The sequence below is a fragment of the Polistes fuscatus genome, unplaced genomic scaffold (genome assembly GCF_010416935.1).
Source record: "Polistes fuscatus isolate 324 unplaced genomic scaffold, CU_Pfus_HIC Scaffold16, whole genome shotgun sequence".
In the NCBI taxonomy this organism is placed as follows: domain Eukaryota; kingdom Metazoa; phylum Arthropoda; class Insecta; order Hymenoptera; family Vespidae; genus Polistes; species Polistes fuscatus.
The window spans coordinates 2,724,045-2,746,895 of NW_025113064.1; the positions used below are offsets into that span (position 1 = coordinate 2,724,045).

Genomic DNA, 22,851 nt, shown 5'->3' on the forward strand with positions numbered 1-22,851 from the left:
ATCGAGCATTGCTCGCGCATGCGGTTTGGCAGCTCGCGCGTTTCTTTTTTTTTCTTCCCGGCAGCGATTTTTACATTCAATTCATCTCGTAAAACGGCAACGCGAACACGTGTTTTCAAGAAGTCATTTTCTTCGTGGTTTTTCCCAACGGTTCTCGCCATTTTGGATTATCCGCGTATAATAGTTTGTTCATTTAAGAATTCGGTCTACTTTTTTTTTGCTTGTGCAAGATAGTTCACATTAAAAAAAAAATCTTCAGGTAACTATTCTATTCTGTGCCAGTCAGCAGCTAGAACCTGCAAATACAGCCGCCACTCAGTTCGAGATCAGGTAAGCGATTATTACATTTACTGCTCACCTGCGATGAGAACGAATCAACGATTCTTTTCTCATCGATGGCGAGATGATTTAGCCTTCTCACCTACACTTTTGCATTCATACTGATTTTCGCAGAAATAAATTTACGATTTATTTCCATTCATCTCTGTTCTTTTCTGTGTTTTGTTATTAAAACATCTCCATCACCACTTCTCATCGTCAGGATTCGTCAACATTTGGTTCTTCAGGCCGAGTCGGATTGATAAGTTTGCGAATAATTGTGAAAACCAGTAAAAAATAATGTCTGCGCATTTGTAAAATCTCATTTTAAACATCTTACGTGTTTTCCTTAACCCTTGTTCTCTTTTTGCGTCGTAGTTATCGGTCGTCCTTCCTCGCGAGGTAAAGTTCAACCTTTACGCGTATATTGTTGTGATAATACGACGCGTTTCAACTTTTTCGCGCGTTCGGGAAGATCCAGGGGTGCTTAACCCTTTGCACTCGAGGGCTCCGCTATGGAGACAATAAAAAAAAAAACTGAAGCAAATTCAATTTAGTCTACAACATACCAACTATGACTTTTCTTTTAATACGCATATATCATTTATTTATAATATGTGAATATGATTTTTCTATTGAAATTACTTTGAGTTGCTGGTAATATGAATGAATAAAAAAACTTCTAGAGCAAAGAGTTAACACGTTGAGCACCACACAAATTCTTAAAGAAATTCCAGTCAGGCCACGCGCGTTATTTACTATTGAAAAAAGACGTCGGCGACTGACATTCAACTGTTTTTTCAATAGTAAATAACGCGCGTAGTGGCCTGACTGGAATTTCCTTAAGGGGGGAAATACGTGTAAAACGATGTTTTCATTACGATTTTCATGAATTTTTTTAACGTATTAAAAATTTATGTTATTTATTAATATTATAAAGTCATATTACACATATATTTGAGAACATATTCCAAAATTTTTAAAGATTTATCTCAAAAACTAGCGGAGATATCAGCTTTCACGCATTTTAGGTTTCTATCCGACTGAGCAGTTTGTGTACATCTTGGAAGCCACAATTTTGATCAGAAATCAATTACAAAGAAAAATTACTTTTTTTATATGTGTATCTTCTATTTGAACCTCATTTCCCTAGAAAAAATGAAAATTTGTATTTTTTAGAGGGGTGTGAACATAAAGCATGATTTTTTACTGTTTTTTCATATATTGTTCATTATTAAAAAAAATACTTTAAACAAAGATATCGCTTATGATTTATGTTCAAATAGAGCGTAATTATATAAAGAAACTATATTCTAAATTTCAAAATGATTGGTTAATAACTTTGTAAGCTAGAGTGTACACAAATCCGAAAAAAGTCGTTTCGAGAAAAACGCGTTTGAAAAAAGCTCGACCGTTTCGTATTACATGCCACGCGTTCCGACACTTGAACGACGGGCGATCACTTAATCGTTTATAATTTTTGAATGACTTGGATTTTTGACTTGAAATTTTATGACTATATTTTTTAATAATTTTACAAGCGATTTATAAAAAAAACAAAAATTAAATTTTTTGAAGCCTCTACACGTATTTCCCCCCCATCTTAAGAATTTGCGTGGTGCTCAACATGTTAACTGTTTAGTAGTTTCTCTCATGGTCAGTAGTACTCAATTGTTCTAAAAAATAATCGTTTTGTGCATGAGGTGTCTCGCGTGTTGCGTTCCGCTCACGGATTGTTTAAATTGCGCGCTTTTGTCTTCGGAATTTTTCGGAATTTTTCGGGCTATGTCGTCGATTCGTTCGGTCGAGCAACCCTCTACCACATCATTAGGAACCTATCTAGTGGTGCTTCCAAAGGAGGGGGAAAACTCACGAGGCTTGGCGCGAACAGTCTCGTCCGCACGATGTCAAGAAAATTTGACCTGAAGGATTTGGTAACGTCACTTGACTTTGCAGTCGTTAGTTCATCTATTCAGCCAATTGCAATCGGCTCAACATTATTTACTGCTTTCGCTAAGCTCAACGCAACAATAACGTCTCTACAAGTTCGTTTATTGGTGGATTTGGGCTCAAAGCTCACCTTTATATCGGAACATATTTCATAAGCAATCGTATCGTCTGAAGTGGCACAGATTTTTGATCCACTAGGGTTCATATTACTAATCACGGTTCGCTCGAAGATGTTCCTTTAAGATTTTGGCTGCACAAACAAATTAGAGGCACAAATTTCGTTGGTGCAGATGTTGCTCTCCGATAATTGTTTAGACGAGAACATCAACTCATCGTCCCAGTTCTCTCTCAAGGTCACAGCCCAGTGAAGAGTTCAACCCACCAGTTAGCAACGCATACGGGCGGTAAATGGGAAGCTGTTGTGAAATCGATCAAATTTCATGTAACACTAAACGTATCGGTATTTTACATCTACTTGTTCTTACCATGAGGAATTATTTGACTCCTTATAAAATAAACGTTGATTTTCAGAAAGAAATTTCAAATTTATTGAAGGAAATAATTTGCAACATGATTTTTGATTTCTAATAAAATAATCAAAAACAAATTCTTTTTTCTATATACAAAAAACATTTCCCGCAGACAATTAATCTTTTACAAATTATACAAGTTTGAGTTGTTTTATTGCCTGTATACAATCTTATTTGACGTTTTTTTCATGATTGCAAGTTATTGTTGGAGCTGCTTGATGTTTCTTTTCGTTAATTTTCCTTCTATGCCAAACAGTTCCATCACGAACCGTTACACTGTCTTTAACATTCTGCTCATCATCATTTTCAGAATTCGATAAAAATCTTCGGCGCTTTTGTCCTTTACGGATATTCAAAACATTTTCATCTTCATCGTCAAACACATCATCATGCTGATTTTCCTCGTTGTCTGGAAAATCATTTCGACATTCACTTTGCTCATCTTCTGGTATAGAATTTCCCCCGCTTGAACTCGCTTCACTTATTTTTCGAATTCTTTTCAATAACCTTCTCACTGATCGTGCGGACATATTCAGGGTTGCAGTACAACACAAGGCCAATTGAATGTAACGAAAAATTGTCGTGTATTATCACGACTTGCCGAACTGTATTTCTTATAGGCTCTAATCTTTACATGAGAAGCCTATCTGAGTTTAGAACTAAGGTTCCAGTTAAAGAACTGCCGAAAATGACGTAACTTCCTACTTAATTAAATAATTAACGAGTTTGCAAAGCACGCAACTGGAAACATTGCACGTTCTAACTTAATAATATCCTTATATAATTAATATAAATAATTAATAATAATAAATAATATAACTTAATAATATTATAAAATAAATACTTAACAGAATGTGTCCATGTGTCTATTGTGTAAAAGGAGGTCAGTACTCACTCGACATTTCCAAGTAATTTTGTTTGGTTGCTTCGTTTATATTTATATAATGTTTTATTTGAAGGATTTTGTACGTTTAACATCTTTTATTTTGTTATTTGAAGTTTACTTTTTTAATTCATAAAATAATTGTGTTTTTTACGTGATCGAATAAGATCAATTTTCTTTTTCCGAAATTAATATTATCGATCGATTAACATTGTTGAAAACAAAAAAAAAAGAATCGTACAAGTTGAGGAATATTTATTTCGTCGATACGAGGAATCCCACCATTCATATTTTATACTTTATCGATCTAACGCGGGTCTAAAGAAAAAAAATGACTAGAACGTTGATTGACAATGAGTAAAATATCAGGTCGAGTCATAAGTAACTTCCGTTTCTTTATCATATATTTATTTTGCTCTCATTAAATACAAAAATTACATTAATTTATTCCGTATTCACCACCGTTATCTATAACCTTCTCCCATCTTCCTGGCAGTTTATAAATTCCTTCCTTGTAAAATGTGGCTTGTTTGGACTGGAAAAAGTTTTCGACAGCCTGCGTGATTTGCTCTTCAGAATTGAAAGTTTTTCCATTCAACAAATTTTGTAGGGAACAGAAAAGGTGGTAGTCTGTCGGGGCAAGATCCGGGGAGTAAGGAGGATGTGCTAAAACAGACCATCCAAGCTCAAGAATTTTGTCTTGAGTCACCTTTGCTGTATGTGGTCGCGCATTGTCGTGCAGAAGGATAACATTTTTGCAATTGACGATTCCCTAATTTCTCCAGGTAGCGGATAACGGTTGATTGCGATGTATTCAACCTTTCTGCTATACATCTTGTCGATTGACGTGGATTTTGCTCCAATACTGCCTTTAAAAAGTTGTCGTCGAAGTCGGAAGGACGTCCCGCCCTCGGTTCATCTTTTAAAGTCATATCTCCAGAACGGAATTTTACGAACAAATTTCTAACTGCCCGATCAGTTATCAATCCTTCACCATACACTCTGCATATTTTTTCAGCTGTCGCCTTAGCACTATTGCCTTGTTTAAATTCCCAAAGCATCACACGACGAATATGTACTTTTTGGCTCTCCATTTCAGAGGATAAAGAAGCAGTTTATTTTAACGTGTATCATACAAAGTTGTCGACAAAAGACTAACGGAAACCTCGTGTAACTATTGAAATCAAAAACTCATTGTATTGGTAACTCATAGCGGGTAAATTCGAATAATAGATTCTACATAGCTGCGTCGGAAGTTACTTATGACTCGACCTAATATCTTAATTTATTGTTCTTATCTTCTAAACTATTTTATTTTTTCAGAAGGATGGAAGGTACTTTGCAAGAGTTAAAAAAGTTCTATGAACTACCAGTATTAGAGTTAGTTTATAATAATATATTTATTTAATTAAGTATATTATACGTTATTAATTTTTGTAATAACATTGCTTTCCTTTCAAATCAGATATTGTAAATACAGGAACTTGAAACTTACGAAAGTAAAATGTGGTGCTGTTCAATTGGATAAATGTACGGATGTTATGGAATGTGCAAAAATTCTACAAAATATAATAGAAGAACCCTTATTTTCTAATCATTATGCAATGTTGTGCGGTATTCCAAAATTGCCACCGAAAGGTAAGTATCAAGGAAGTAAATTAACTTTTACTACAATATTCTATTCTAATTATTGTTTTTTTTTTTTTTTTTTTTTTTTTTTTTTCAGTACAAATTTTACCTCTTGAGCAAAAATTATACGAAGAAGATAATCCTTATCTTATAAATATTAATATAAAAGTGACTTTAAAGGAAAAATCTAATTACATATCGCTTAGACATACCTCGAACAATTGTATTCTCGATAGAGCCTTATCTGTCAGGGAAATATACGATAACATGATAAAAACCAGAGTGAATAAATTTGATACACCCGAAATCGATCCGAGAACTTTGGATCATTTAATTCCTATTTTGAAAGAATTTCAAAAAAATCATAAAAAATACTTATACAAGGAACATTTAGATAAATTTCTAAATAAGAACAATATAGGTGAATTTAGAAACAGTGGAAAACAATCGAGCAACAAAATTGATGACATTGAAATAAACGTTAAAAAAATGAATAATTTTTTTTATCATATGTTAAGAAGAGTAGTGCCAATTAAACTATTTGGTACCGTTACAAACCTAAGAATTATTACTAAGTTGATCTATGGAATTCTTAACAGTGCAAGATTTCAGCCGATATTTTTGAAAAACTACATTAGTAGACTGAACGTAAGATTTCTTCGTTCTTTTAATCATTTTAATTGTTGTTTCAACCATGTACAAATACTCAGATTCTATATATTTTATGTTTCAGATTGAGAAAATTGAATGGTTAGAATTTATTAAAGACAAATCCGTCAAATGGATCGTCATTAGTAAACTAATTATCTGGTTCCTTACCAAATATTTGTATTACATTATTAATAGGCTTTTCTTTTGGACAGTACATCCTGCAGCTATTGGCAAAAGGTTGTTCATCAAAAGTGGGAAATGGAAAGTTATAAAAAAAAATTTTGTTAGAGATAAAATCCGTAGTTATGTTTTGATTGATACGTATGAGAACAATTTAATTTCTCCGAAATGCGAGTTCAAACTTTTCTTAAAGTACTCTGGCATAAGGCCAATAGCGAAAACTAGGTATTACATTGTTTATTTTATTTTATTTTTTTTTTTGACGTTTTCCATTATTTCGTATCTTTACGAATCATTTTTTTACTCACAGTTATAGTGCGAAAGAAAAAACACATATGATGATGTTATTGAAATTCTTGAGTCAATTGTGTATCAAGGAATACGGAATTGCAACAATGAGCGAATTTCATAACAAATTTAAAACTATTGCTCGTGAAAGACATAATTCTGGCAGTGAGTATAAAAAAACGTGGCTAGTATCTTGTGACATAAATGATGCTTTTGGTTCAATAAGATTAGGTAAAATTATATAATTATATAGCTATTATTTATATTACGAATTAATTACGAGCATTATTAATAACGAACAGTAACAGGCAAGCAGTAATAAAATTGTTATAAATTTATTTATTTATAAATTTGGCAGAGCAACACATTTTTTACTTTTTTAATGTTTTTAAAATTATTTATAAATTTGTTATAGATTTATTTATTATTATATTTGTTAACCACTTATAAAAACACAATTCTGACATTGTAATTTATTACTGACTAATTTTATTTGTCGTTATTCATAATGCTGCTCATATTTTTACACATTGCATACGGATGACGAGATATCTAGTTTTTTTCATGTTTTTTTAACAAATGGTTAACGAAAAAAATTGAATGTCGATATTCTGAAAACGTAATAAAATAATAATCAGTCGATCATTATAGCCATTAACATCGGTAGCACTGTATCGTACTTCATAAAGTGTAGTACAGCATTTTGTTATTTCAAAAATCGCGTTTTAATTTATAAGAAAACTGCTTTTTAAAAATCATTTATATTTTCAATCTTTTAATGATAATTTATAATAAGAATTATTTTATGAAATAGGCTTCTAATTCTAAAATAATAGCAAAATGAGATATAAAAGTAAAGAAAATGAAAATCAAAGTGAATTGTTGTCTGATGATTTATCGGATGCACCAAATAACACTTTAGACGAAAATGAACTCACTGATGATAGCAACATTCTTGAATCTTGAGTGATGTTATTAAACATAGTAGAGCCACCGTACGCAATGTTTTAATTATTACAGTCTATTACAACATATATTATGATTGTCTATTTACTTTTTAATCCATTTTTTCAGATAAATTAAATAATATAATTAAAATATTATGCAAAGATCTTCCTGATGTACTGTTTCTTAAGTGGGTGATATGCGTGCCTATTAAAAGCAGAACTGGAGATGCAAGATATGAACAATATTTTGCTGCGCTACCTGTAGCACTACCAGTTGGGACAATTTTTTCTCTTTCAAATATAGAAAAAATTGGTAATCATCCTACCTATATGATGAAGAAGCAATTGTTAAATGATATTAGGAAGTGCATATTTGGCCAGAAAGTATGTACTAACAAATTTGTCTACATTTATATGTAATACTACAACTAATTATAATTTACTTTTATAGGTAACAATAAAGGAAAAAGAATATATTGTAGCTAAAGGTATTCTACAGGGTACAATTCTTTCAAATGTATTTTCTAATATATATTATAATTATGTATATCATCAGAAATTGTCTGAATTTATGAATTCCGGTTTATTATTTCGATATGTAGATGATACATTATATCTTAGTGAAAACAGAGAGTCTGCTGAAAAGTAAAAAATATATTTAATTTAATTAATAATAATATCTTAAGGTTATATATTACTATTATATATATATACATATATTATTTCTTCTTTTTTATAGGTTTTTGAAAATAATAAGCGAAGGATTTCCCGAGTATAATTGCAGCTTCAAACGATCTAAAATACAGACTAATTTGCCTGATCAAAAAGTTCCTACTACGAATGAAATAAACTTTTTAGGATACAGTATAAATTGTAATAGTTTAGAATCCTTACCATATTTCAAAAATGCTCATCCTTCTTATTTGTTTTCACTTGCTATGAGAAATAAGATAGGCAAAAGTGCTGTTTTGTAAGTCTCTTACTAATTATCTTTTAAAAAGTAACACTTTAAAATTATTAAACAGAGTTTTTTAATGAATTATTTTTTCTTTTTATAGAATGTTCAAAGAGAGAATTATTAATTGCTCGTATCTTAGATTATCAAAAATTATATTACACAATCCAAATACTTCTGAACGTCGTTTGATACATTTTATACGGAAAATATCAATTATGCAAGCATGGCGAGCTTTTACGTATATTTCAAAACTATTTGGAAATTTACGTACATTATACAGAGATTATCAAGAAATTTTTCTTATTATTAAAGAAAGTAATGAGAAAATTGTATTAACTTTTCTAAGGTATTATACGGAAGGTATGTTGCAATAATTCAATTATAAATATCACAAAATATAAAGAGATATAGATATTTTTAATTTATTTCTTGTATATTTTGTTATCTTACAGATATAGCAAATAAAAGTGATTTTGATGCGAACGAAATAAAAAATAAAATATTTATGTTTTTGTGGAGTGGATACAGGCACGTATTTTCCAATAATAAAGTTATGCAAAACTTATTTGGTAAAGGTATCAGAGAGGAAATCAATAAACACAAGAAAATCCTTAACATACTAAAATATAAGCAAATCACTAGAATAAGTAAGTTATATCTTCATAAATATAGGAAGTATATTTCTATAAATTAAATATATATATATATATATAAAACATTGATTTTTTAACTTTTTTAATAAAATGTTATTATTAAATTTCATAATTAATTATTGCTTAATACCATTTTCGACATGCTTTTTTGTATGTGCTATGCTCAATGTTACGCACAATAAACTGTTTTGTATATTTATACTTTACCGACCGCTAGCCTATTAATAGGCTTTTTTTAGCATCTACACTTACCCATTTATTAATCAGCTTTTTGTCGTCGACCGATAGCTTATGGCGATGAACAGTCATTATCATTACATGAGCAGTAATTTGTTATTAGAATCTTATTAATACTTTATTAAAATCTGTTATTAGAATCTGTTAGTAGAATCTGCTGAGCGATCGGTCGGACGTGCGTATGTTGTTGAAATTCAAGCGGTCGGTAAAGTGTTAAAGAAATATATACAATATTTTTAGTACTATATATTATATTTTATATATATATTACATATATATTTTTTTTTATTTTATATATATTTTATTTTTATTTTTATACAATCTCTTTTCCTCTCGTTAACCTTTTCGGCACAAGTGCCGTATATTATTCGGCATCCACGAGATGATCTGTGGTGGGTACGACGAGCGCGGCACATATGTGTCGTTCACGTGTATAGTTTTATAAATATATAAATACTTATATTACCTATAATTTTGTTAAACTTTTCATATATTAAAAATGTAAATTATACTTGTCATGTTAAAGCAACGATTGTTTTATTCAGCATAGTTATTATTTTAAGACTTACGAAAATGTATATACAAAAATCACGCGCACTGTGCATACTTCTGACGTGCGTTTCCATTCAGTGTTAATACTTCGGCGGATTGGATTGCCAAAGCGAAAGGATTAAGGCTAAAAATAATACTTGTTGGAAAAAATATTGTGTTATTAAGTATAGTTCTTATTTAACGCTTAAGGGGAGGTAGGGTTAATTCGGTCGAAAAATGGCATATTTTTATGAATTTTTATTGAAGAAATTGGTAATATAAATGATGTTATTCCAATAGGGTATTGTCAAGTCACATTTCAAGAATACTCTGTGAAATTTTCGTGAAAAAATATAAAGATTTGAGCCAGTGGCAGCAACTTTTGTCAGGCGCCGCGAAAAAAACGTGTTTTGCGGTGGACATCAGAACTCAAGACTGGATCATCGAAAACAAAAAAACCCAAGCTATTCTATTAGTTTATAAGTTTATCTAGGTAGTCCTGTCGAGACAAAAATTTTTTTTTAATTTTTGGATTTTTGGTAGCACTCTAAAGTCAAAAACCCGATTTTCGACCAAAAAATCAACATTTGAGCCCGTATAAAAAATACTTAAAATTAAAAAGACAAAAAAAACTCGACAGCGTTACCTCGCTAAATATGTGTAGAAAAAGTGTGCAAAAAATCAAATCGATCGGTTCAGTAGATTTTGAGTGACAGTGTCCACCGACTTTTAAAAAGCAAGTTGTGGGAAAATCGATATAAAATTTGACATTGAGAAATTTCAAAATTCATCATAAATAAGGAGGTATTTCTTTTTTACGTCCATAGAGTCGTCAATGCCGGGTCTGTACATTATGAAAATGTTATCAGAGGTGTCCAGAATACGTTGCTGCTCTTGTCTATGTCTAACCCGACCTTCTTTGCTTTGAAACGTAGTTTTGATTTCAGCTCGATTAATACTTTTTATGTAATATGAAGCATACTAAAAGTGCTTTATCTCCGTTAATTTTTTCTCAGATCGACTTGAAATTCACAGAATATTTCTGAAATATGATACCTTCGCCTCAAAAAGTTTCAAAAAATCGAAAAAAAAAAAATTAAATACCCTGCCCCCCCAAACCCCCCCTTAAGAAAATCTTCGTACAAAAGAGGACTGACCATGTGCTATGTGTGCATTTTCGGCGCGACACCCGGTATAGTGCGCTCGTATCAACTATTGAAAATATATTGAAAATATATTTTTGTAAGATCAATGCAGATCTTGTAAATACATTTATTAATAGATCAATAAATTTTGCTTAATCGTCAAAAACTTTTTAGATATTAGTAGATAAGAAGATCAGAAGAAGAAGGAAACTGCAACTATGTAATCTGGGGTTATATGAAGTATTATATAAATGTAAATATATATATATATATATGTTGTTGTTAATTTCTTTAAAGAAAGTAAGTGATTTGATTAAATCCTTTATTTGTTTTAATGAAAAGAGATAAAATAATACTTTGTAGATATTAAAAGTATTTATTTAGTAAACTATGCATTATTAAAAAAAGTCCCTAGAACTTGTTGCCAACAGTCGTAAGTTAATTATCTTGTGGGTTATCCCCACATACTCTCGCTTTCTTTCATTTCTGCTGTTTTCACTAGTACCACATGAGAGAGAATAAGATTTGCGTCAGAGTGTAAATAATGTTAATGAGTAATTAAGAAACACCACGTGCTTGATCAAATTGTGTATAACCTCAGTTTAATTACTATTGGATCTTTGAAAGTTCGTGGAATAAATTTGATTGGTATAAAAATAGTTATAACAACAGAGAGAGGTATATTTGTAATAATAATAATTGTACATAAATTATTATATAACAATTGTACGTAAATTGTATATATATATTAGTTATATTGTTCATCGAACTAATTAACGCGTGTACGTTTTTCGCATGAGAAAAGAGAATAATAAATAAATAAATAAAAGAATAAATTATAAATAAATAAATAAAAAATAAAATAAGAGAATAATAAATTAATAAATAAAAGAATAAATTATAAATAAATAAATAAAAAATAAAAAATAAGAGAATAATAAATAAATAAATAAAAGAATAAATTATAAATAAATAAATAAAAAATATAAAATAAGAGAATAATAAATAAATAAATAAAAGAATAAATTATAAATAAATAAATAAAAAATAAAATAAGAAAATTATAAATTGATATTTTATTTATTATATTTAATTTATTATTATTATTTATATCTTTTCTTTTTCCAACAGGGATCAAATTCTGCAAAGACAGCATCAGATCCAGTACCTCAAGATAATCTTGAGTTCGGAAACTAACCGATTCTGATTGAGTCAAGAGTACGACTGATATTCCCCCTAGCGAGAATTAGACAAATTAGTAAATTGTTCTATCGCAATTTAACAATTCCCCCTCTCTCTAGTAATTGAAACTAGAGTTCCCTATTCGTTTAAATATTTTTAAACAGACGTTGAGAGGTCTCAAGAGAATACATCTTAAATCAAAGTTTCTTTAGAATCTCGAAAACAAAGAAACGTACAAAGAAACCAGTGAGTCTTTATCCATTTACCATTGAGTTAAATTATATATTTCGAGGAACAATTATATTTCATTGTAATTCAAGTGCTTTTTTTAATAATACTTCTAACGTTTTTGTGTTAACGTAATCGATTTTGTTTTAATATAACGAATTAATTTAAATAATAATTAGAAAAAAAATAACAACAAGTTTTGGTAAGTTATTAGTCAACAAAATTATCATTCTGTTTATGCATATATGTTTGTAAATATCTTAAATAAGATTTATTATTTGTCTTACAGCTTTAAAAGGAGAGTATTATATAATTATATATATATATATATATACTATAATATAATTGTTCAAGAATTTGAAGCAAGATGAGTGATAAAGAATTCGCTACTTGTCCTTACGATTCTAGTCATCGCATTCATAAGACTCGAATGGCAAGACATTTAATAAAATGTAAAGTTAACCATCCTAATACGCATAAGCAAACTTGTCCTTATAACAAACTACATTTACTGGATCCGCATCAATACAAGTATCATCTAACTGTATGCGAAGACCGTAAAAACTTTGAAAATATTGTTTACGAAACGGACAATACAATGTTAAATACTTCATTCACAGAAACTGTAAATACAAGTTCACAATCTTCAGAAAATTGGGACAATTCAGAAAATGTAGTATCTTACCATTCGTATCTTGCTTGTAATGGTGTGACCAATCCAGTTACTCGACGTCAAAATTTTGTAGATAAAGACAAATTTTAAAAAAAGATTAATCTACATCGAAAAGAATTGCTTGCAAGAAAAGCTTGCAAAACATTACGCAAAACATTACATGACTTTTACAAAATTGGAACGAGTTAGGACCTTTGATATCTTATTTTTCACATCTTTTTGCTCAAAAGATGGCCAGCTCAATCGTATTACATGCATTTTTGCAAAATAGAAGATCATCTTTAAAGGAAACATTTCCAAAAAGATGAAAAGTTAAATGAACAAAGACCTTTGACATAACAGACCAGTCCAGTTGTTTCGTATTCATTTTTACAGATTGAAAGATTACGATAGAACAAAATTTTTATCAAACTATAACTGTGACTAGGAAGTAAAAGGGAAGTAAAAACTTCTTCTTTTACTTCTTTATTTAAGACTGTGTGTTATCTAGATGTGTTAAGCTAATAAACAAAAATTAAAATTTTCTTATAAAATTTTGTAAATAATTTCTTCACTCTTTACGTAATTTCTTCAGATAAAAAAAGGTATTAATTATAATAATGTAAAAAGTAGCATTATTGATGGAGTTCTATTTTTATATCGTATAATTGTTAAAATAATTTTAGATCTTTAAGGATTTGTGAATTTTTGTATAATTAAGCCTAATTTTTATTGAATACTTTTAAATTTAAGCAATTTTTTGTTAGTTTATTTTTACTGGAGTTATAGTTTTTTTTTCACAGATTACTGACATGAGTTTGACTTGAAATTTTAAAATTACACCTTAAACTCTGGTTCAACTAATGGTGAACACTGTTTTTTATGATTTGGACATTCTACTTCGAGCTTATGTTTTCGACAGAATTACGACGAAAAATAATTACAAAAAATCGAAACCTTTGAGAAAATAGAAAACTATCCCACCAAGGTTAACTAAGAGTGGAAGGGAGAGATTGTTTAAGTAGTTTCTAATAAGATAATGCGTTTAACTATAACATATATATAAATCTGATTAAAATTTATAATAATACATTTATATTTTTAAGATATATTAATATTGAACAAAATCAAAAAGATAAAAAATAGTAGGATTTTACTTAAGTAGTTTCTAATAAGATAATGCGTTTAACTATAACATATATATAAATCTGATTAAAATTTATAATAATACATTTATATTTTTAAGATATATTAACATTGAACAAAATCAAAAAGATAAAAAATAGTAGGATTTTACACCGAATACAATATCGAATTATTATAACATTATAATGAAAATGTTACGTAATTTAGAACAATTTCCAATTGTGAAGTGATAATTGAGCATACAATACAGTACAAACAATAATACATAATTAGAAAAATATTTCTATTATATTTATTCGAAATTTATATTAATTTGATTCTATGTAATTGTTATTATTATTGTGAAATAACTTAAAATAATTTTAGAAAATTATAAGCGATTGAGCTTAAGTACAAAAGTTAAAAGTATGTATATTTATATAAATAAATAGATAATTTCTTTAAAATAAATTTGTCACTATTTCTTAATTTTTTTTCGTTTATTTTCTTACTTTTTTGTTTTCTTTTGTTTAATACAGACCTGTTACTGAAATTTTCCATTTTATAATAGATGTTAAAATAAATACAAGAGACTAATTATATTTTAATACATATATATACCTATGCGTGTAAAATAAGTTTTGTAAAATCAGTTACTATTCAACAGAAAATGACCCACACTATCACCAAGGCTATTAACAAGAAAAATTTATATTCTAGTTGAAGAGAAAACCTAGAAAGATATATCCAGAAAAGTTTGACGAAACTCTTAAATGTCTATATTTCAAGTACACCTCAGTTAAAGTATTAAGGGTTTGTATTAAAAGTATCATTTTTTTGTTAGTGGTATTATTTGTAAACTTTATTGTAACTTTTATTTTTATTAAAAGCTATATATTCATTATGTATATATTTGTCTTTATTTCATTTCTCATCTCCCTATCTTACAAATTATTTAGCGTGGAATTATGAATTTCTGCAATATTAACACTTCTTAAAATCAAATCCTTTTGTAGCGGCCCACATACTGTTAATTATAAAGCAAACTAACTACAAAGTTAATGAAGACATGACCCTTAATTATTGTCTTTTGGAACGCCAATGACCTAATGCAACGGAATCTTCTTTAAAAAATCATGACGTTCAAATAATGTCGATACCTGAGACAAACTTTACAGATAAGCAATAGTTAGTGACTCACTCTGAATATTTAATATTTCTTTAATGACTTTTCCAATTTTTCTTTTAACTTTCTTTTGAAATCGTATACCGTGAGAGTAGAAAGTTATTCGTACATCAATCAATTTTAATCATAGATTTAAGAAATTCTTGTTCATTAACATATTTCTTGTAAACAAGGAATATGAAAATATTTTCCGAAATCGGTAGAATAAATAGCAAATAGCAATTAATAGTTTACATATATAATTAACAGAATAATTAAAGAAAACAAATGATCTCAGCTGGAAAAAAATAAATATAAATAAATACTTAAATTTGAACCTGCCACTATAAATGGCTTGATTTCATGTTTATCGAACAAAGAGATTTTCAGTTAAAGATGACTGCAGTGTGAAAAATCCTCACGTACAATAGCATCTTTCCATCGCTAGTCCTATTAAAAAATACCGTTTTTCTATTGCGTCGTAAATCGTCAAGCTTCCTTGACATTATTTGTCCAGATCTTCTTTTACTACTATACAGATGTTTTTTCTTCCATTTATCCTTGCTGGTAGGTGTGCTCAAACTTAACCCCTCCCCTTTTAGTACTTGGAGAGCTTTCCCTCCTGTATTCAGAAGTTTCGGTTTAGAGGGGTTAATGTTATTATCGTCGTATGTCAGTTGAGGACATTAAGCAAAGTCATTTTATTTTCAATGATTTTACAAAAAATATTAACAGATTTTAAAAAACTTATTTTACGGAGTATAATTAGTGTGTCTTGTGTGTATATTTTAACATTTTCTTATAAAATGGACAATTTCAGTAAAAGGCAGGTATCAAACAAAAGCAAACAAAACGAATAAAATAATAAAAGTATAAAAATTAGGAAGAAGTGAAAAATAAATTTAGAAGAAATTAATCTAATTACTTATATGCATACATATGTACCTTTTGCATTTAAGATTAGTCGTAAGCTGCAAGAATGTAGGAAATCCATAGACATTGTATCAACTTAACTCTTTTGTAGCGGCCCCCATGCTGCTAACTACAAAAAGTGCCCTAAGTTTCAGAAGCTGATCAAACGAACGTTTCCGGCACCCAGATTCAGGGAAAGTCGGAACATTCCATCAAACATACAGACAAACTCAGTGAATAGCAGACAGCATCACATCAATCCATCTATGTTCTATGCAGAAGCAAAAAAAGGATAAATTCCTAGACCGCTTTCTACCTACAATGAAAACAAAAATAATAGTTCAGGAATTTCTAAAAATCTTAATAAATTGGAAATACTAATTGAAAAACAAACTAAACAAATAAACAACCTAATTTAATGGTTAATGGTGAAATCATTATTTTTCATCAAATTTTTTCTTAGAAGGTCTGTATGTTTAGCTAAGCAAAAGTAATAACGCATACTGAAGAACGTAATTACTTATTTTATTGTAGAAATTCTGACATCTCTACGAATTTACATAGCATATTTACATCATATTTATAAAAAAGGCGGTATTGAAAAAGTTTCGCAGTATTTTTGATTGGAATCTTTATAAAGTTTCAATGTTTATTTAAATATGGTATGTACATATGGATTGCAGAATAGCTTTGCAGATAACAATTTTGCTCTACAGACTTAACTTAAAATTAATTAAAAGAAAGTTGGCAGTCTTACGCACGGACACGGTTTAAAGAAAGGTTCTTCGTCGCTATATACAATATTAAATTAATAAGAATACAAATAAAATAATAATTTATTTTAAAGGAATGATGAGATCGTCATATTTTTACATAGATACACATTGCGTCGAAAACAGACATAGTTATAACTTGTCTCTTTGTGGAAACAGTGTTTGGGAATAAGCATTCCCAAGGAACGGCGCCAACCTACAGTTGCCGCACGAGGAACACGCTTCATTCCCGAGCGACTTTTTTGACGCCTAGCCGTAACGCCGGCCTTTTCGGCAGCCGTTACCCGGCAGCCATTATAGTTGAAATTCTAAAACGGTTACGACGTGATCTTCAAGAACTTACTCGCGATCTCGTTCCGATTCTCAGACCACTCAAGTGATTAATATAATCACTTTTCGTCTACTCGCGGGATTAATATAATCCTAATTAGCTTTAAATCGCTTCACGTATGGCAACATTAGTCGACCACCTATTTGTAACGGAATTATTTAAAATTCAAATCTGCAATTGTAAAGTGCTCGGCGTTCATCTCATTTTTTATTTTATTTCCTAAACAAACAGTAATCTTTAGAAAATGGTATTAAATTATAAAAAAAAAAATACTTATAAAAAATCATAAGAAAAAATTGGTGATTAAAATTTTATAAATTTTCGAATAATTTTTTCTTATCCTTATACCATTCTCTGTATACTAATGTTTCCACAACGGGGCAATGTACAGGTTGGGTTGATTTAGCAGATGTATGGAGATAACAATTTCTGAATTTGCTATCATCATATATTTTAATTAGGTCTTCATATTTAGGACAATCAAAGTCTTCCAAGTTGAAACCGGTTATTGATGCCTGAATTAACAAATCTCTTTCGATATGTCCTCCTTTATATGCTATTAAAAGCTTCGACCCATGTCTTTGGCGAAATTTATTTAATTCTAGGTGCACATGATTCTTTTCGTATTTTTTGGGACAGAAGTCCCGGAATGGTATACCATGGACTTTGTTTGTTACGTAACACGCCGTTCTTCGGTCGCTCTCACATAATGTCGAAAACTTTTTTCTCAAAAAGAAATCGTATTTATGAATACGATTTCATATATTCACTTCAACAATACATATCTCTTTATAAATATATTGTTTATTTACGACAAAGCTATCAAAGTCCATAATGTGGGTAATTTCATTGAACTAATCCACATCTTCCTTTCTTCAATTTTTACAATGAAATACTGAAACACAAAAGCAAAAAACCATGTTAACAAAACTGTTTAAAATAAATTCCAAGTATTTCTCTTATTAATACTTATATACGTGACGCTCCAAAATTTGCGCTTTAAATCTTTTTTTATTTAAAAACTATATTTTAAAAATCAATGCAAACGATAACTAAACAAGATTTTTATGAATCAAGCGGAAATTATTTACACGTCTTTTCCATGAACTTTCAACTTTCTATATGAACATACTTAGTTCAAATTAAAAATTCCTTCAAACAACTATTCTCGCCGCGACACACCCAGGAGAGTAAACTATAAATCCGCCGTTTTAAGATATTGAGAGGAGAAAATTTTGTGTAAAAGTTAAAAGAATAGATAAATCATCCCTTTAAGTTTAAAAGATATAAAATGAATAATTTTTTAAATAAAATTCATCAAAATCGAATAAAATTCTCCTTTCTAAATATATATCTTTCCTCAATTCTGACAGTATTAAAAAATAAATAGAAAAAAAATTTAAAAGATACATTAGGTATTAGATAGAAAAGGAAAAGTACAGTGTATGACGTACCGTAAAAGAAAAATGTTAGAGTTTCCCACTTAAATTTCACACGCCAGAAATAAATTGTATATGAAGAAAGGAACAAAATATTCGTCTTGTCTTTTCGTCGTTTAATTCCAAAAGAATCGCCAAAACAACTGAATCGACACCAAGCAAAACGCAAAACGTCCAAATCCTTTGAACAAAAAAAAAAATCAAAACAAATTACAAATAAATTTAATGCATAATAATCTCGTTTATCAGGGCTTTTAAAAGTGTATTCACAATGAAATGAACAGAATTCATTTCGCTCATACATTCTTCATGTATACATTAATATTTCTATCTGCATGAAAAGAAAACTTATCCTTAAAAAAAAAATATTTGTATTAAAAAATTCCGAATATTACTGTTACAGCGATTAAAATAAAATATTACTCTTACGTATCCCGAATTATTTTAATACGAAGTAAAATAACGGAGATAATCAAGATCTTTTTTTTTTGTTCCGAATCAGCCTGAATATTATATTATCATCAAACGTGTCGTTATTAAAATGTTGCAAAACATAATAAGAAAAAAAGTAAAACAAGAAAGCTAATAAAAGTTTATTCATTTTACTTTCTATTCAAATTTCATAAGCAGAACACCATAATTTTAGATCTTTAAAAATTTGTAAATCCATGTATAAATTAGATTTGTTTCTTCATTATACTTTTAAGTTAAGTCTAATTAGACTTACATTATTTGAATAATTTTGTATTTTATTAATTCAATAATTTTTTAACTTACCTTTACTATAGTTATGGAATCAACTTCCAAAGAGCGGAGAGTTTTATTTACAATTTTCAAACTATAATTACAGTCTTGTGTCCACAATTCTGGGAGATTTATTCCTTCTACTTCAAGCTTAGTTTTTCGACTGAGCTACGACGATCAAAATGATAATCATATGAGATCATTATATACTCTCACAGTTTATAATTTCAAAAGACAGTTAAAAGAAAAATTGGAAAAGTCATTAAAGAAATATTAAATATTCAGAGTGAGTCACTAACTATTGCTTATCTGTAAAGTTTGTCTCAGGTATCGACATTATTTGAACGTCATGATTTTTTAAAGAAGATTCCGTTGCATTAGGTCATTGGCGTTCTAAAAGACAATAATGAAGGGTCATGTCTTCATTTACTTTGTAGTTAGTTTGCTTTGTAGTTAGCAGTATATGGGCCGCTACAAAAGGATTTGATTTTAAGAAGTGTTAATATTGCAGAAATTCATAATTCCACGCTAAATAATTTGTAAGATAGGGAGATGAGAAATGAAATAAAGACAAATATATACATAATGAATATATAGCTTTTAATAAAAATAAAAGTTACAATAAAGTTTACAATTAATACGAATAACAAAAAATTGATACTTTTAATGCAAACCCTTAATACATTTACTGAGGTGTACTTGAAATACAGACATTTAAGAGTTTCGTCAAACTTTTCTGGATATATCTTTCTAGGTTTTCCCTTCAACTAGAATTTAAATTTTTCTTGTTAATAGCCTTGGTAATAGTGTGGGTCATTTTCTGTTGAATAGTAACTGATTTTACAAAACTTATTTTACACGCTTATGTATATATATGTATTACAATATAATTAGTCTCTTGTATTTATTTTAACATCTATTATAAAATGGAAAATTTCAGTAACAGGTCTGTATTAAACAAAAGAAAACAAAAAAGTAAGAAAATAAAAGAAAAAAATGAAAAAATAGTGAAAAATTTATTTTAAAGAAATTATCTATTTACTTATATAACTATACATACTGTAACTTTTGTACTTAAGCTCAGTCGCTTACAATTTTCTAAAATTATTTAAAGTTATTACAATAATAATAACAATTACATAGAATCTTATTACTATAAATTTCGAAAAATATAATAGAAATATTTTTCTAATTATGTATTATTGTTTATACTGTACTGTATACTTAATAATCACTACAGAATTGGAAATTGAACTAAATTACGTAACATTTTCTGTAAAGTTTACGTAGCTTTAGTTGGGCTGCTAGATGGTTAAGACGGATGAAAATCTTCTGCAAGCGCTTGTACTTCTTTGGGCCATTTCGCCAAACATATAGAAACTTGACGATCTTGTCTGATTTGTTCGATAATATTCCTAATTTGTGGTTCAAATCCCATATTGAATTCTATCAGCCTCATCAAGAACAAGATATGTGCATCTTTGTAAATTTGTTGTTCCTTTTTCCAAAAAATCAATAAGCCTTCCTGGTGTAGCAATACAAATTTCAACACCTCTTTCGAGATATCTTGCATATAGCCATTTTTGAGAACCTCCAAAAATGCCAGCGTTTCGAATGCATGCTGAATCTTTCTTACTGATTGTATTTATTTTTCTAATTCTATAGCTGGTGCAATAACTAAAACGATTAAGACCAACCCCTCGACTTGATCGGGGGTTCCAGTTAATATGTACCGTTGCTGGATGGATATGCGCTAACGTTTTGCCTGAAGCAACTTGAGCAATTCCTACCATATCATACCCTAATAATACATTGGGTCATTATTAAGCTTGTGTATCAGTAAGCTCTGCAAATCCTCGCCTCTTTATTTCTGCCATTACGTAATCTGAAAAATTGCTTTCTCTACAAGGTAACATTGGACGTAGGATTTTTTTCCCTTAACTGTTATCGTTCTGCATGTATAGTATTTGTTGATTTCACCTGAAGAATATAAGAATTAACGTAATCCACAGAATTAAATAATTCCGATATTCGTCAGAATAAATCGACAAATACCATATTGGTAAAAAGATAACTGTTAAAGGAAAAATACCCTGCCTCCCATTATAGCTTTTGAAGAAAGCAATTTCCCAGATTATGTAATGGAAGAAATAAATGGGCAAGGATTTGCTGAACCGACTGCTACACAAGCTTAATAATGACCCAATGTATTATTAGGGCATGATATGGTAGGAATTGCTCAAGTTGCTTCAGGCAAAACGATAGCGCATATCCATCCTGCAACTGTACATATTACCTGTAACCCTCGATTAAGTCGAGGGGATGGTCCCAGTCGTTTTAGTTATTGCACCAGCTATAGAATTAGAAAAATAAATACAATCAGTAAGAAAGATTCAGCATGCATTCGAAACGCTGGCATTTTTGGAGGTTCTCAAAAATGGCTATATGCAAGATATCTCGAAAGAGGTGTTGAAATTTGTATTGCTACACCAGGAAGGCTTATTGATTTTTTGGAAAAAGGAACAACAAATTTACAAAGATGCACATATCTTGTTCTTGATGAGGCTGATAGAATTCAATATGGGATTTGAACCACAAATTAGGAATATTATCGAACAAATCAGACAAGATCGTCAAGTTTCTATATGTTTGGCGAAATGGCCCAAAGAAGTACAAGCGCTTGCAGAAGATTTTCATCCGTCTTAACCATCTAGCAGCCCAACTAAAGCTACGTAAACTTTACAGAAAATGTTACGTAATTTAGTTCAATTTCCAATTCTGTAGTGATTATTAAGTATACAGTACAGTATAAACAATAATACATAATTAGAAAAATATTTCTATTATATTTTTCGAAATTTATAGTAATAAGATTCTATGTAATTGTTATTATTATTGTAATAACTTTAAATAATTTTAGAAAATTGTAAGCGACTGAGCTTAAGTACAAAAGTTACAGTATGTATAGTTATATATATATATTAACTGGAACCCCCGATCAAGTCGAGGGGTTGGTCTTAATCGTTTTAGTTTCTGCACCAACTCAAAAATTATAAAACAAATAAGATCAGTAAGTAAAGATTCTTATTGTTCAGCATGCTTTAATAACGCTGGCATTGTTTCCTGCGCAGCCGGCTCTGTGGGAAGTTCGCTGAGAGATAGCTTCTACTGCCGACCATCTGATGACGCTGATCGCAACCCTTAAATAGCATAGATGAAAAAATCAACGATGAATAGTTTGTTTTTGTAGTTATGCTTCTTGTGGCGCGTATGAGAAAATTTACAGGTATTATTTTTTGTATGTATCCACAAGATATTAGGTTGATGCGTTGTAAACGTCGAGTTTTAAAGTAAATTTAGAAAACTTCATATCTTTTTTCCAAATCTGTTTATTTAATCA

General features: G+C 29.4%; 2 protein-coding genes and 2 pseudogenes across 2 annotated transcripts; 3 read left to right on the forward strand and 1 right to left on the reverse strand.

Moving 5' to 3' along the window:
* LOC122514980 (telomerase reverse transcriptase-like) lies at positions 1–10,102 on the forward strand. The gene is made up of 12 exons (XM_043632117.1): positions 1–330; positions 5,005–5,061; positions 5,147–5,319; positions 5,408–5,958; positions 6,044–6,366; positions 6,452–6,660; positions 7,504–7,760; positions 7,828–8,021; positions 8,116–8,346; positions 8,435–8,694; positions 8,787–8,981; positions 10,056–10,102. The coding sequence occupies exons 2-12, from the start codon at positions 5,009–5,011 to the stop codon at positions 10,100–10,102; spliced, it is 2,493 nt and encodes an 830-aa protein (XP_043488052.1). The 5' UTR covers positions 1–330; positions 5,005–5,008.
* A 2,565-nt stretch (positions 10,103–12,667) lies between these two features.
* Positions 12,668–13,466, forward strand: LOC122514946 (gametocyte-specific factor 1 homolog). Its single transcript, XM_043632097.1, has one exon. It carries the CDS (start codon positions 12,678–12,680, stop codon positions 13,071–13,073), a length of 396 nt encoding a protein of 131 aa, XP_043488032.1. The 5' UTR covers positions 12,668–12,677; the 3' UTR covers positions 13,074–13,466.
* A 7,297-nt stretch (positions 13,467–20,763) lies between these two features.
* On the reverse strand, positions 20,764–21,244 carry LOC122514981 (annotated as a pseudogene).
* A 163-nt stretch (positions 21,245–21,407) lies between these two features.
* LOC122514982 lies at positions 21,408–22,157 on the forward strand (annotated as a pseudogene).
* Positions 22,158–22,851: the final 694 nt, after the last annotated feature.

Coding starts and splice junctions, on each gene's coding strand:
- LOC122514980 (XM_043632117.1), top strand. CDS start 5,009: ATGGAAGGTACTTTGCAAGAGTTAAAAAAGTTCTATGAACTACCAGTA. Junction 5,320..5,407: donor TCCAAAATTGCCACCGAAAG/GTAAGTATCAAG, acceptor TTTTTTTTTCAG/TACAAATTTTACCTCTTGAG. Junction 8,347..8,434: donor ATAGGCAAAAGTGCTGTTTT/GTAAGTCTCTTA, acceptor TTCTTTTTATAG/AATGTTCAAAGAGAGAATTA.
- LOC122514946 (XM_043632097.1), top strand. CDS start 12,678: ATGAGTGATAAAGAATTCGCTACTTGTCCTTACGATTCTAGTCATCGC.